The sequence below is a fragment of the Mya arenaria genome, chromosome 17, assembly GCF_026914265.1.
Source record: "Mya arenaria isolate MELC-2E11 chromosome 17, ASM2691426v1".
In the NCBI taxonomy this organism is placed as follows: domain Eukaryota; kingdom Metazoa; phylum Mollusca; class Bivalvia; order Myida; family Myidae; genus Mya; species Mya arenaria.
Window position 1 is genome coordinate 12,791,462 of NC_069138.1, and position 16,168 is coordinate 12,807,629.

At 33.0% G+C, this 16,168-nt stretch overlaps 1 protein-coding gene across 1 annotated transcript; it reads right to left on the minus strand.

Annotated features, from left to right (window-relative positions):
* Positions 1-3,709: 3,709 nt before the first annotated feature.
* Positions 3,710-15,581, minus strand: LOC128223197 (WAP four-disulfide core domain protein 8-like). Its single transcript, XM_052932488.1, has 6 exons — positions 15,552-15,581; positions 12,036-12,077; positions 9,798-9,885; positions 8,625-8,714; positions 7,946-8,104; positions 3,710-3,972 (listed from the first exon to the last, which is right to left on the minus strand). Exons 1-6 carry the CDS (start codon positions 15,579-15,581, stop codon positions 3,749-3,751), a joined length of 633 nt encoding a protein of 210 aa, XP_052788448.1. The 3' UTR covers positions 3,710-3,748.
* Between the last annotated feature and the right edge of the window lie 587 nt (positions 15,582-16,168).

The following is a 16,168-nucleotide window of genomic DNA, read 5'->3' on the forward strand; positions in this document are numbered from 1 at the left end:
TTGGTCAGATAGTCACCGTTGACCATTTGTCCCTTCAACAATACTTTTAGGATCGAAGGAAGCCTCACAGCAAACGAACAAACTTATTTCTGACCACGTCCAGAACTACATACGTCATTTAAACGTTTTGAATACAAATCCAACAAACCGTATCCCGATTCCGATTTGACCAGTACCGCCCCGCCACCGCCCCCTCCACGTCATGATACCATACTTTTCTTCTACCTTTATCCTTTCTTCCTTCTAATTAATTTCAGACTTAAACAACTGGCTTTTACATACCATTGTTTACACCATAAGACTATGAGTTATATTTGTTCTGAACACTGCAACTGTCGCGCTGTCTAAGCTGCGTGAATGACTTACAGAAGCGAGGCATAGCATAAGCCCAAGGCTTTCTTCTCAATTATTTCTACACTATTGTTTTGAGCATATTTTACATGTTCTTTATTTTTAATGCATTACATATTCATGGTCTTCGTTAATTTTGATTATGCTCAAATTTGTTGAACTAAACTAATTGTAAATGTTATATCGAAATAAATATTGTTTAAATCAAACATGTGAGTGACTTTCTTTCATGTGTCCGCATTCGTGATTGAAGAACCTATAAATAGAGTTGTGCAAACGATAACAGTTCATGATAGCATTCCAATGAAACGTTTCCGTCATTATTTAATCATCGTGCAATCAATATACGATTATCATGAATATTGTCATGACGGAGATAATAAATTATGTAGATGGAGAAATCATTGGCTAACAACGACCACACGAGCTATTAAATCGTTATTTAATAGATGGGTATTGCAAAATCAATGAAGGATTATGATTATGATTATGATTTCAATTTCACAGATAACGAAAGGGCATGAGATGACGAAAAGGGTATGACATAACCAATAGGGATGAAATTACGATCGGGCTTGAAATAACGAAAGGGCATGACATAACGAAAGTACCTGATATAACCAAGAAGCATGCAATAACAAAAGAGCAAGTGGTAACGAAGGGCATGGTAAAACGGAAGAGCATAAGATAAAGAAAGGGCATGATATAATGACTTAAGGGCATGATAAAACGGAAGAGCATGAGATAATGAAAGGGAATGCGATGACGAAATTGTATGATATAACAAAATGGCAATTAGGACATTCAGAAACTGTACGTGGCGGATCCGTGGTGTAGTATTAAGAATGACTGACAATCAAGGTGTGGAAGGTTTAATCCCCGCACAACATGAAAATTACTATCTTCTACCATATACCATTCTCATTCATCAGAGGTTTGATAAATATAAATTTGTGGTACACATAATATCATCACTCTGGTGAACGAGAATGCCATATACAAGAGTAGTTATAACTAATACTTTTAGCCCTTGCATAACAACACTGATACTGATGATAGTCCAGTGGTATCCTAAAACAACGAACACCCAGGAGCGTTTTATGTTCAACTACGAATCTTCGTTCGGAAAGGTTCACATACAAGTCTTCGGAACGGACTGTTTTTTGTTGCTGTTTATTTTATTTATTTTTTTTAGTTTTTTTCCAGGGTATTGAAACATATGGAATTTACAACAATATCAAATGGGAATCAATTTTTATTTCAATCTTTCATATTCCACATGACTGATGTTTAATCAACGATAGTTATAAGATCTTCAATATAAAAATATTATGCAACTACTTCTTAGGAACTCTCAATGTCAATGTTTTATAGCACAGAAATTGATGTATTTTTATATTTTACATCAGTAAAATTTGTTTAAAAATACTACTTCATCGTATAACATATAATGTATAGCCGTTTTAGCCAGTGTACGCATAAAATCATGTCCTAAACTTCTGAAAATATGTATACAAAATGTACACATGTACAAAATGAACACACGGACACATGTCCTGAACTGCTGTGAACATGCATACAATATGTGCACATGGGATGCATGTCCTGAACTGCTGTGAACATGCATACACTATGTGCACATGGAATGCATGTCCTAAACTGCTGTGAACATGCATACAATATGTGCACATGGAATGCATGTCCTGAAGTGCTACGAACATGCATACAATATATGCACATGGAATGCATGTCCTGAACTGCTGTGAACATGCATACAATATGTGCACATGGGATGCATGTCCTGTACTGCTGAAACACGTATACAAAATTTACACATATAAAGCATGTCCCAATCTGCTGTTATACGTATACAAAATTTTCAAATGGAATTTATGTCCTTAACTGTGGTAAACATGTAAACAAAATATTGCACAAGCCGATTTAGCAAAAATGCTAATCTAAATAAAATAATTTAAGTGACTAGTAGCTACTTGAAATACAAACATTGAATGATCAATCCAGTGCATCCTCTATAATATATGCATGAATAAAAATTTGATTGAATTTCATTTTGATATAAATAAAAAGATTTAGGCTTATATTTTTAGAAAGTAAACTGAGGTTTTTTTCTGTTTTTTCCCCAATAAAAAACACACGAAAGGTGAAAAAACATCTGTTTAGCACTACATTTTCCTATTGCAATAACTGAAAAGGTTTCAATCATTTTGTCCTTAATATATACGAAATGTCATTATGTCTTTTGTGTTTATCATTATCAAATTCTAAAGAATCGAATATACAGAAACATTCATTCTGATTATCTTTTCCAATCTTCAGTTAAAAATTGTTTAACCTTAATACAATTCTAAGGAAAAATACAGTGTGTACAAACATTTCCCTGTTAAAATATCAACATTAAAGCAGATTTCGTGAGACCCTTATGAGATGTCTTCGTTCAGTTTGTTTAAAAACAAACTATTGATAACATATGTCTATGTCAAATAAAAACAATCTTGATAAAGCGGCCCGTATGGCCTCAAATGTTAAAGGCGTTGAATTGAAAATTTCAGCTAATCTAATCGCAGAAATGAACAGCGTACTTGTCTTGAAATGAAGAGATAAAAGGGTAGCGTTTTTTATCTTTAAACGAAGAGTTTAAAAGGTCGCGACCTATCGTTTAATAAACGAAATTTTCTTGTTCTTTCAGATTGGCATTACGATTTATTTTTGAAGTTATAAAATGTACTAAAAGGCATTATTATCTAATAGGGTCTTATCTTATCTTATCTTGACAATGACCCACATGCACAATGCCTTGAAAATATTGTTTGCTAATGATTTTAAATAAATCTCTCAAATATCCTAGACTTCTCTGACAGACCATTTTTAGAACCAATTAAATGTCAACATAATACCTATTAGCGAATTAATCACCTGGTCCAAGCTCTAGAACCATTTTAAGTCCCACGTTAATGCTTTACACTCTATTTTTGATTAATTTGTGTAATATTCTCTATTTGAAAGAATTTTGCGAAATTAGCATGAAACTGTATTTATGATCATCAGGATAAATTTCTTTATTATTTGTTAAAAGTTTGAAATAAGGAAATGAGATACTGAGACTTGATACGTTCTTGAGACATTTCGAGATATAAAAGCCTGAATCCAAGAACTAGGGTCTCCTGAAAGCATTAGATTGAACTTTAATCATGAAGAAAAACAACTTTGATCATGTTTTTGTATAGAATTGAAATGAAAACAACAAGCTTAACTAACACCTGACTTCAAAATTGATAATAACGATTTCAGCAATAAAAATATTTTTAGAACGTAATTTATAAGTGATAAAATATCCTTCGCCATTATGAAATATAAACAAAGGAGGAAATGCTTATATTTAAATCCTGCAAAAGAATGGTAATTTGGACAGCGCGAGTTTTCGACTGGATCTCTGGTTGGGCTCAAGCCAGTAGTAGCAAGGGACGGAGCATTTAGCACCGCATTGAGTGTCACAACACTTCTGGAAGCCGGGGCAATCAGTATCAATACTGCATTCGCGTCTGCAACCGAACGTCCGGCTTTCGAGATGTCGAGCGCAAGTGCCAGGTTTTTCTACTGCATCTAAAATCAAGTAAGGTAAAGAATTAAAACAAGTGTGACATAATTTCTGGACTCCTTAGCAATTTGTGTTTTGTAGACATCACTATTGTTCTTGGTTATTGGGGCAAGAGTAACAGTGAAGAGTACAGAGTAGAGACAAGGTTACCGATTATATCAATAGTCCATCCGACCCGTTATGAAAAGGTTGCAGTGGATTAAATTTGGTGGTTTAAGTTTGTGGTCTAGGTTGTTTACTAGAGTTTTTATTTCTTTATTTCTAATGCATGCGACAGGTAATCTATAAGCACTGTAAATGTTAATTGTTTATTTAATCATTGCTAATTTATAAAATAGATTTGGCATCATGCAAATGTATCGCATGGTAAACAAAAACATCAGAACTCTCTATGGAGCATATATACATTACTTTAAAGAATATGATGTCATATTGGGGTAATGGCAAGAATAAGCATATTAATGAAATGGCAATCTGTTCCATATTGCTGATCTGTATAACTGGAACTAGAGTAAGACAAGGTCATCGATATACATTACTTATCTATTTACATGTTTGTATTTGTATACTTCGTTTTGGACCAAACAAAATGTGTAGTATTCATTATTGTAGATTAAGCTGATATTTATCATATAGCATCAACGACAGTCATTGAGACCTGTACACATAATCCGGAGTTTAATTCTAAATTACCCAGGATATTTAGACAGGGCTAATTTGGTTTTGGTAGACAGAAGTAATGTTTCCATTTATGGGGGCACGAGTAAGAAAAATCCTGAAAAGGTCATCAATAAATAGCTCTAGACCGTGTATAGAAAGGTTTGGGCGTATTGGTCAGTCTGTGGTCGAGGCTGTTTACTAATGTTTGTATCTGTTTATTTCCAATGAATGCCAACGCGGGCTCGATATGTATCGTAAATGTCAATTGTTTAAATACATATTTCAGGCAGATGTGGATCTTGTTCGTTCTGTTTTATCATGAGAGCAATCTGACATTTTCCTGTGTGCATTACCATTGCAATAAAATTCAACTCGAAATGTGAAAGGGACTCGTCCACGTTTTACAAGATCCGACATAAAGAAGCCCCAAACATGTATAAATATGAAGAAAATGATTGCTTCAATAAAATATAGAAACAAAAATCAGGTTAAAGCTCGATTAGAAATAAAACAATTTAAAAACGAAGAAGAAAAATGCCTTTTTGCAGAAAAGCGACCAATGAATTGTTTTCATATAGTTATACGATTTATAAAAACAAATATCTGCCAGTTTCTGTTTGATAACATCAAAACTAAGTTAAAATAATAATGTTGCTCACAAAAATATGTGAATGATTCCCTTTATAGGGACTAGACACTAGATGACACAACTGCAAGGAAAACAGAGACTTGTCAAAAATTTACATAAAATTTACATCGTTGTGTAGAACGCGTTTAAATTACTTATTGATGTGTCACATCTCTTACGGCACATGCATCGCAGTTTTTGCGCATTATTCCAATTTGAAATTTTTGAGACTTATCTACTGCGTAAATCCGTTCAAAAATAGCGTCGGTATATATATATATATATATATGTGTACTCATAAACAGGTATGTTTTAAACTGGAAGACCATTAAGTGCTATAAACGGGTTAACATGGATAAGACAGCAATATGACTGTTGTGTTTATTATTGCAATTATGTAAAATGATGTATAATCGGTCTCCTACTAGCTCGCATTGACAATTCAATGTTTGTTCTGAGGAAATACTGTATTTGCCGTATTTTTAGGACCATCTGGTGTCATGTCATGTCCCTTTAATGTGTCCCCTTTCGTGCTTGTAGAACAACTATATAGAAGGTCATGATGATGCAAACGATAACAGTTCATGACCAAATCCAATATAACCTTTTCTCCATTATCTGATCATCAAGAGACGAATCGAATGAGGCGGTCGTCATTAAGAAATGCTATTAAATGGCATGATAAATAAGTAGAACGATTCGATATTTGCAAACAACGATTAAATCAGCAGATATAACGTTTATAAATAGAACAGTTGGAAATCCCTGCTCGGTTAATCTCGTTGGCGAGAGCGTGTGCTTACACCATATCAAACAGAAGTACTGTGAGATAACCAATTTCTCCGAATAGGTGACCACAAAAGTTCACTTTGGTTAGGAATCATGAGCAATCAATCACTCTATCATTGATTATAAGGTGTTATTCCTTTGAGTATCGTATGTGTATATTGCTTAAGTTTGGCGAAAATAATAGTTGTGTGTAACTTACGCAAATGTTACGGCCCTTAGTTATTCGTATGTCATTCTGTATTCTGTTAACGCTCATCAAACAATGTTTATTGTGAGTATTTATTACATGATCTTGAGTTTTCATGATTAAGAGATGTCAAGCTGTTAGCAAGGAATACGGCTGAATATTATTTGTTACCATGGTAAATATTTAAGGGAAAGCAAACGCTCAAAATAATGACTTAATCATTTTGGGTTATGCTTTTTAAATTGTAAACGTTGGCAGGAAAGGTTATTTTCGAGGTAGAATATGCAACTAATATTAGTTTATTAAAAACATAAGAATAATATTGGGAGTATTATATTGTATAAGATATTCATAAGTGAGAACATTTTAGACTAAATTATAATGTTAGACAGGATTTCTGAGAAGTTTGGTCAGTTCCTGCACAAAAGGTAAGAGGTGAAACCATGTATATTAACTGTAGTTTTCAAATATACTAGGCCAGGAGAACATAAGGTGAGGGTTTCATTTTAGTTAGTCATTCTGTTGCTGGTCGTCGTAGTGTAAACTTCGAACTAAACCAAACACCTAGGACTTTGGACCATATATATGTAAACTGCCTGGTTGGAACAATCCCTGTAGTTCTTGCTTAACACATCGATAGGTTTAGATGTTCCCTACTAGAATCGGGTCGTAGTGATGGTTTAAGCTGAGTAACATACGATTTAGAGTTGGAAGGTTAATGCCAGTGGGTTAACATTAAGAGCAAGATCTAGCGATTTTTTATTTTAGTTATTGTTTTTAAGCTAGATTAATTGTTAAAGTTTTGATTTCTTTGATTAGGATTGCTTTATAATTGTTAATCATTTCGTACAAATCAAAGGACATTCCTGACTTTAACGGATTTACAGTTAAAAGTTTACGGATTGCAAAGGTTTGATGAAACATGTATGGATCACTGTAAAATTAGATTACATGCAAAACCTTAACCAGAATTTTAAGTAAAAAAATAACGGGGCAAAATTTGCATTATATGCAATACAAGATCGAGCTTAAAAGGACATTTATGCAATTCAGGAAAAACATTTCATCCATAAGTGACGGAGCGGCTATTTCATTAATGATATGAGAGTTGCTGCCTCAGAACAGTCGTTGATCAATAAAATCAACAAAGCTTTGAAATATATTCTTAAACAGTTTTCTAGCCCTAACTACGTTTGTGATACCTCTTTTAGCATCAACGCCAGACTAAATTCCGTGAAGAAAACATCATGTAAATAATTAAGATATATGTGTCTGACTTTGTTGCATTGTGACGCTCTCTCTCGACCAATGTTTGTTATTTATGCCATAAACCTTATTCCTCTAAAGAAGATGATTTACTAGGTTTATTCCTGTATATTATTTAGAGTTATAGTTTTCTGGTATTGTCCCTGTAGTTTGTATGGTACTATTTCGATGACAAAAACTGCAGTCAAATATCTACACTGCTTTTATTCTTTGATCAAAATAGATTGGTAGGAAAAAATATGAACACATTTTACATATATATCTGTAAATTGCCTTAAACAGAGGAATTTACTAGGGGTACCAAACTGACGGGAGAGGATTTATGGTTGAGATTGACCAGAGGCCCTATTTATTTCCCTCACCATAAGAACATGTTGTAGTGACTGGTTCATACCAGAAAACGCAAATTTAGTATTTTATATTAGTATATAACAGTTTGCTGACTCACTGTTCGCAGTCGGCCGACATGTCCTTCCACACCCTGTACTACAGCACTTTTGAGCAAAAGGGCACTCGGAATCTGACGCGCAAGTAGTAATACAAGGTCCAGTTCCACTGGGTGCAGGGCACTCCCCTGCTCGGGTGTTATGTATAAGAGAGTTGGATGCTAAAAAAATTAAAAATAGTTGAAAGCATTCATATCAAATTCATCTATATACAGTATCCATGTATGTACTTTTGAGAAATCATTTTATGAATTCTACATTTTTATTTAGTGTTGTATTTCACGGATAAAATATTACAAATCTTTCTGTAACTCTGCTCTTTATAAATTTACAACTTTGTAATATTTCAAGTAATTAACTGTTTGAATATTATTGCATGTAGCAACCATTTTTCGAAACAGATAACATCTCATTGCGTTTGTTTCGCATTTAGATTTATTACGAACTATTGTCGAAATATGTTTGATGAATTTACTTCTGTAACAATTGTAATCATAAACTCCTACAAAATTGAGTAAGGTAATCATTCTTTGTAATATTCACTGGATAAATGTTCGTAACAAACCAATACGATTTATTATAAGAACGCATGTTTTAAATAATATACTTAAATAAGAAAATGACTAAGTTTATTTTTAAATCTCGAAATGATGAAGAGCAAAATGACACAAGCATGCTTACACTGAAGCAAAAAGCGTAAGGATGGGTGGCGTTGCACGTTCGATTTGATGAACTCGTTTTGGCCCTGTTTGTTTTCCGTAGATTTCTCCGCTATAATAAAAGCATGCATGCGTGCGTAAGGCAAACTATGGCGACCGTTTAATACCACCTTGGCATCATAATGGGTGTGCATATTAATTATGTGCAGTTTTCACATACGTTCAGCGTTCCACAAATTGTAATGTAATAATTTTAGATTATGACCCCAGAAACAGGCAGGTTTCAAATGTATTAATATATATGTCCATCTGTGGGAAATCTCCTTAACAAAACCAGTATCAGCACGATTGTGGAAATCTGCCCATTTATGCAACTTGCATATACAATAGCAGACAGGGGCGTAGCCATGCTTTACTGAATGTTACGCACGAAAGCGAGTGTGGGAGGGGGAATATACCCGTAGCCAGTTGGGTGTTCGGTGGCCTCCCCGGTGAAAAATGGAAAATGGAACTAACATGTTGAGCTCTGATGTGTATTTGGAGGGATTTATAGGTTCGAGGCCGCCGACTTTTTATTTATCAATGGATTGATTTAGGCTCAGTAAGCTATCTAGCACAGAGAAGCAATATTTACTTTAGCTAATCTTCCTTTTATTCAAATATTATTTTTTAGCTTAGCCCTCGACTTTGATGCCATTTTTGGCCATTTCTTTCATTTTTTTCAAATTAATGTTACACACATGCGTAAATGCGTAACGCTGGCTGCGCCCCTGGCAGAGTACATAGAATATTGTTTAAAGATGATCGAATATAACTCAAATTAGCGAAGAGAATATGAGGTGATACTTTATAGAAATGCAAAGTTATACATCTTTTTAGTTGAATATATCTGTTGTATATAAAGAGGCAAATGTTTGTGACCGCTATTCCCATTCCTGCTGTTGGAAGTTTTGAAAGAAACAAAACATTTTTCAACATTACGTTAAGGCCATTTTGATTTCATCAAATTGGTACAGGAAGTGACGTAATGATCATGTCCTGAGTAAGCATGAATATACATAAAATACGAACAAAATGACATTCACAATGACTCTCACGAGAATATAAACAATAATGAAGAAATAGACATATATATATAGACATACATGTGTATAACATACATATATAAAACACGTGTCATTAATTTAAAACTTACGAATACACGTTGGGAAGTAAGGGCAGGGCGGATACTCGCACACAGCACGTGACATCCTGCATGTCTGACCCGGACCGCAGTCAAGATCCTAGAACATGTTTAAAAGGATGTTCATATATGTAAATCGATCTTCAACTGTGTCTGAGTAAAACTAATAAAACAACTATTCACTTCAGAAAATAGAACACCATTCTAACATTATCGTTCTAATCGCAAAAACATTTCAAATGGGCGCTCCTGATTTAATGCCGATTTAATTGTTTAATGTTTCAAAGCAAAATAAATAGCTTAGTGTTGGCGCATGTATCGCTTCATAAGCCAGCGTGTTTGTGCGATACACTTAATAACCCACTTAATAAAACAGTTTATTGACTGAATGGAAACATAGCATTGTCATTTTACGGTGTATAAAGGTGTGTCTGTGTGTGTTGGCTGCATTATTGTTTTACCCCGATGAATATCGTATCTCGATTTAAAGGGACTCGCTCATGGTTCATAAAATGCAACTTTTTTATTATGAAATGAAGTCTTGCAAAATATTAAGAGTGTCAAAACTAAGATACTGACAACCAGGAACTTTTAGCAAATGTTGATATTTGCTTAAATATAGTATTTGAAGACCACAATTATAAATAGCTTTACTAACGGCTTTCAGCGAATTCGTTGCTGCGTGATTGGTTAATTAACATTATCACGTGATGTTATCAATGTATTGTTATCAGGTCAAAAATATCCATCTCTTTTGTATAAGTCATTGTTAACTAGGGGTTCAGGCGCGGGTTTTTTATCTTGACTTCACTGGCTTTGGTTTGCACCCAACTAAAACTAAAATATTTTTTATTTTTTATTTGTATTTTTCCGCGATTTTGATATCATAGAGTAAAAAGAATGATAAAATTGGTGGTTTCGGATGCATCCCCGGGAAAATTATTTTTTGGTACAAAACATGAGCGAGTCCGTTTAAGTTATATTTAGATTTAGACTTTCCAAGATACATTTGATCCGAATCTGTGTAACTGTTTAAATAAGAATACGCCCTCTGATTCCATTGGATGAGACACGTGAACGCATACACTAAATAGTTTTGTCGCCATAGCAATAAAAACATGATAAAAGAAAATATCAGAAATCTCCATGGATCATTTAGCCATTATTGATGTCATTTTTGGAAAATGCTAAAAATTCGCGCATTTTTGAAATGACAATCAGTCCCGTATGGCCTGTGTCTAAAGGCAATCAAATTGTCTACGACAACCGCCGAAGCTTTAAGGAACATATTGAATGTCTAATTTGAAGCCCACAATGCAGCTAAAATTCCCAAAGGAAGTTCATGAAAATGTCAAATGAATGGGGCTATCGAATTATCAGTGATCGTGAAATATAACAGAGAATAGATAGAGAAATTGTGAAATCAGAGTTATTAGCTTAGGTTATACCAAATCTATTTTAGCGTCCGCAGACGGATAAGTTTTGGGCTTCCTGATCGAAAAACAAACAAACATTTGTTTGAACAACGACCTTACCGATTTTTTTAAATCTCCTTTAGCTATAATTTCGACAACAGAACACAAGTGTTAAAATAAAACATGCTTCATTATATCAATTAGTATTGTTGGTGTTTAATATCGGAGAATTATACATTCTGTGTGATTCCCATGATTAACACACCTAAATACAATAATTATTTTGCCGTGGAGATCTCTTTCACAATGGATAATGGTCCAGAATGGACTACGGTGGCTACGGTGTCTAGGTTCTACATAGGATGTCCCCTTTTTAGTATTCGTTTTTTTTAGGGTTCGTTTTATTTTTCAAGGAAAGCTAACTAGGTTTTCGTACTAACATACAAAATTGGCATTGTGTTAGGATGCAGTAACTTTGAAAAACGTTATAGTGAAGATAACCAAATGAAGAATTCTTGTTATATTGTTAGATTTCTAAACAACATCGATTCATTTTTGCATGACCATATTCATAATGTTAAAAGCATTATATTATACATTGCTTGAAACTAATATTATTGTTGATATTCAATTTATTTTCATCATAATATAATGTTATCGAAAAGCCTTAAATTTTGAACCTTAACAAGGGAAACAACAGGGCGGCGTTGTAATACCACATCACATAGACCATGCAAAAATGAATCGATGCTGTTTAGAAATCTACAAATATAACTTTGAAAATATCTTACAGTGTGGATATTGCAAGTTTGACAATGAAAAGATAACTACTTACACATATTTCTGCTTTGATGTACGCTATCAAAACCAGAATTACCTGAAATAGGAAATTTAACGTCATCATAAGGATGCAAATATGTGTTAATGCATTTCAGATATTAACATCGATATTATTTTTATGTTTAAATTATAATAATAAACCATTATATTATTGTTGAATAACACTATAATAACGCTACTATTACGGTACAATATATATAAGGGAGATAAAACTTACTATGACTATAGCAGGGCTTTTTTTTAATTTGTTTCTCAAAGAGAATGTGTTTATATAAAAAAAAAGCTCTCGGTGAAAATATATTCGAACTTAACATTTTCAAAATGAAACTTATCCAGTAGCAATTATATGTATCGATAACGAATGGATTAACTAAAATACATTGACAATAACTGAACGGCAGTGGAATTCCAAATAAAGATTGACCTCATGATTTAACAAAGTTTTGGTATGGAGTAATAAGAAAAATGCTTGCGGTTTGTTTTTAATGTATTAGGACAAATGTACGTATATGAAAGTATGTCAGGCAGTGTTTATACTCGTCTGCGCGAAAAATAAAGCCGATTAGTTTTTCTTTCATTTTATTATGAAGCACATCTATTGTATGCGTTATCATAAGTGCTGGGGAGAAAAAGCTCCAAATGGCTGGGCGAGAAAAAAAAGCCAAGTTGCGGGGCCAAAATGCGATATAACTATTCTATGCATTTCCTTCCCGCCTGTTGGCGCATTTTTGCCAAAATGACCCGACCAAATTGTAGAAATTATGATTTTTTTCTTGACGATCTTATGATAAATAGCTTCTGGATGCATATTTATAAAATAATATGTGCTCAAACGTATGCTTGTGACTCTCTTTCCTTTGCTGAGGACAAATTAAAGAGCTCAGAGAACAAAATTAATTGATTTTACTTTGAAGAAAATAACAAAGATAAAACGCAGTTTGATTATCAAATTCTTTTAATTTGATGAAAGAGCAAATCCTTCTGCAAGTTAAGCCGTGGAATAGTTGTTCTCAGAAATAGGGCATTTTGTATATTCCAGTTCCATTTTTTTTTTTCAAAAATCGTTGCAGACATAAAAAAATGTAAGTATGTCCCTTTTAGGACGTGCCTTCATTAGAGACTTGCAAGATGCTGTAAATATTTTAACAATCAACCCAATTCCATGCAACGCTATTGATACGCAATCTTGGGCCGTTCCTTGGCAGTTCCTGTTTCTCTAAGAAAACCACACTTAATACATTTATCAGTGGTCAGATGGACAAATAATGACGCAAGCAATACGACTGATTGGTCACTTTGTTTGTTTTCTATGTTTATTTAGTCCAGTTTGTCCTAATGTGTTTGTTTGCTGACCAAAGAACAGCATAGTATGTCTTCAAAAGGTCCTCAATGCCACGAATTGTTATTTATTGACATAATATGGCGTCAGAGCGTCTGACGTGGTTGTGGTGTTTTGTTTTGGTCCTGGCTTTTCATTGTTTCAGCGTTTTTATTTTACCTTTTACTAGTCTTTATACATCGTAGTAAGCCCTTTAAAAAAGGGCCCATATTCACTGATGTCTAATTTGTGAAACTCAGATCCAGAAAAGATTTTTTATGTAAAAAAAAACATGTGTTATTAAAATTAGTTTATTTCGTAAAATGTTTGCAATGTATAGTAAAACAAGTTTGTTTGAACAATTCTCCAGTTCTATGAATCATACAGTAACATGATTTTTGCGCTTCTGCGTCTTCAGCCATTCTCGTTCACCAGAGTGATGCTATGCGTACCATAGATTTATCATTATCAAATTTCTGATGAATGAGAATGGTCTTTAGCATGAAGCCTATTTCAGTAGTTACTGTCCTCTCCTGTGTTAATGTGCCACTCAGTTTCAGAAAAGCGATTTTTAAAGTACCATATCAATATGATTAATTATGTCCCCTTTACATATTTTTTGATAAATATTAGCGAATAATTTATTTTGTGCTATGGCACGTACGCAATAATTTGCATGAATTATTATATAATACTAGTATCAAAATCATTATAAAATGAAAGTATGCAGTTTGAAGTAAAAATATATAAGCGATTTCTTGGGCATGTTTAACTGGAATGCTTGTGGCAAAGGAGTTGTTAAATCCATTAAAGGCTAATATGTTTTATCTTCACACGAATCATATGGGTTTTTTTTTGTTTTGATCATTAAAGTCAAATAAGTTAAATCATAATAATGCATTTAGTTTTTAAAAAAATCACCTTGATTGTGCCTGATTTTAATGGGTTTTTTTACGTTAACCCAGGGTTTTCGTAGAGACTAGGATAGTGAGTTTGCAGCGTGACATTTTCCTATGGTTTAAATCGCTAAGGAAATGTACAAATCTTTGTTAGCGGCACAGAACCTACAAGTTTAACTTATTGCACGAACTGTCAATCGTGCGTGTATTGGAAGGTACTCGTACAGGTAGAAGTAAACGGTATGTCTTGCATATCATCTTATCTATATTGCATAGTCTGTATTCAAACAACATGCACAAAATAGATTGATGCGAAAGCGAAACAAAACTTATTTAATTTTAATGCATTATTATGTTTCAATTAGTTGACTTTAATTAACGATCAAAACAAAACATATGATGTGTGAAAAGATAAAAATATATATCTTGAAAAATGTTTGTTTTTATTAATACATAGCTTCCTGGCCACATATTCCCAATATAAAAAGTGCCAAAATAATCCTTTTTATTGTACAAAAATCATTTGCATTTTTTGTTCAACCTTAATTGTGGCCCTTATTTTCAAATGATGGCTCAAGCTCGGCAATGAAATCGTATATTAATCTGAATTTAGAAAAAGCGATTAGAGCTTTTTATCGTACTTAACCGTATGTTTTTTTCGTACTCTACTAGTTCCATGATGATCATCTATAGTCTATTTCAATAAGTCGGATATATGCAAGTCATGTGTTAAAAGTCATGTGATGCTGTTAAGCCTTTTCGTACAGTAAATGTTAAAATGAGCAATTTAAGAGTCACGATATAGACGTGTCTTGGTATAACAAGTCGAATGCAGCAATCATTTTGTTTGAAAGCTGATCTAAACAATATCCTCAAGTAATGCATAAAATTATCTGACTTAACTTATGGTATCGAAATACATCATTTAGATATTCTGACACAGAAAAATGTTACGTATTTACAATCTCTTCCACGTGATATTTTTAATAGAGCAAAAATAATCTTTTTGACAACAACATAAATGACTTCTGAAGCAACGCTTCAAGATAGAATTCGAAAAAATTTTTTTTTTTAGAAAAGTAATACTAATAATACTAATACTTATACTATAATGCTTAAATATTACAAAAAACAACAACATTATTTTAATAATAATAATAACATAATAATAATAATAATAATAATAATAATAATAATAATAATAATAATATAATAATAATAATAATATTAAAATTAAAATTAATAAATTAATAATAATACAATTGTTTAATATGGTGTGTTTTTAAATACTTACAGCGGTTATTTGACTAGCAGTGGCGATCATGGTGAATCAGGAACACAAATCGGTATATAAATGAAAATATGACAAACAAAAACGTACAATATATTGCACCAAAATTAAACTTTAAGCTTCGAGTTGTTTCAAGAACTTGCAATCCTTAAATTAAATCTGTTTTAAGATTGTATCTCAAGTTTCCAGATTCCTATTTTAAATTCCGCTTAAAACTGATCTTTCTTCGAAATTTTCAAGTAAAGTGCTGTTCTCTTGCAATGGTCAAGCCTTTATAGAACTTCAAGTTGGATCGTATTGGATATTGTATTTCATTCATGAGAATTTATCGCTCGAGCTTAACATTGACCAATAGTATCACACCTAAACGTATATGAAAGTGTCACTCTGGATCTTGGTGTAAGGAAGGTCTCACTAGCATGAATGAAGGCATGACTTTAAAGGTTTGGGCTTGGGTAACAAGGTTAGGCCATATATCACGATTCTTCACTGATTACGTACCTGGCCGAATTACATTTATATAATGTTTTACAAAAATATACACTTTGGTTGTAATACGTATTAAAGATTAATCATTGATTTTTACGATCTTTCGCTACATCAAAGATTAGTTTGCAAAA

Excerpts from the sequence above, each read along its gene's own strand:
- LOC128223197 (XM_052932488.1), bottom strand. The coding sequence starts at position 15,581 with ATGATCGCCACTGCTAGTCAAATAACCGCT. Across the intron at positions 8,715-9,797 it reads TTACTTCCCAACGTGTATTC|CGGAGAAATCTACGGAAAAC; the intron begins GTAAGTTTTAAA and ends CTTTTATTATAG. Across the intron at positions 3,973-7,945 it reads ATGTCGGCCGACTGCGAACA|ATGCAGTAGAAAAACCTGGC; the intron begins GTGAGTCAGCAA and ends ACTTGATTTTAG.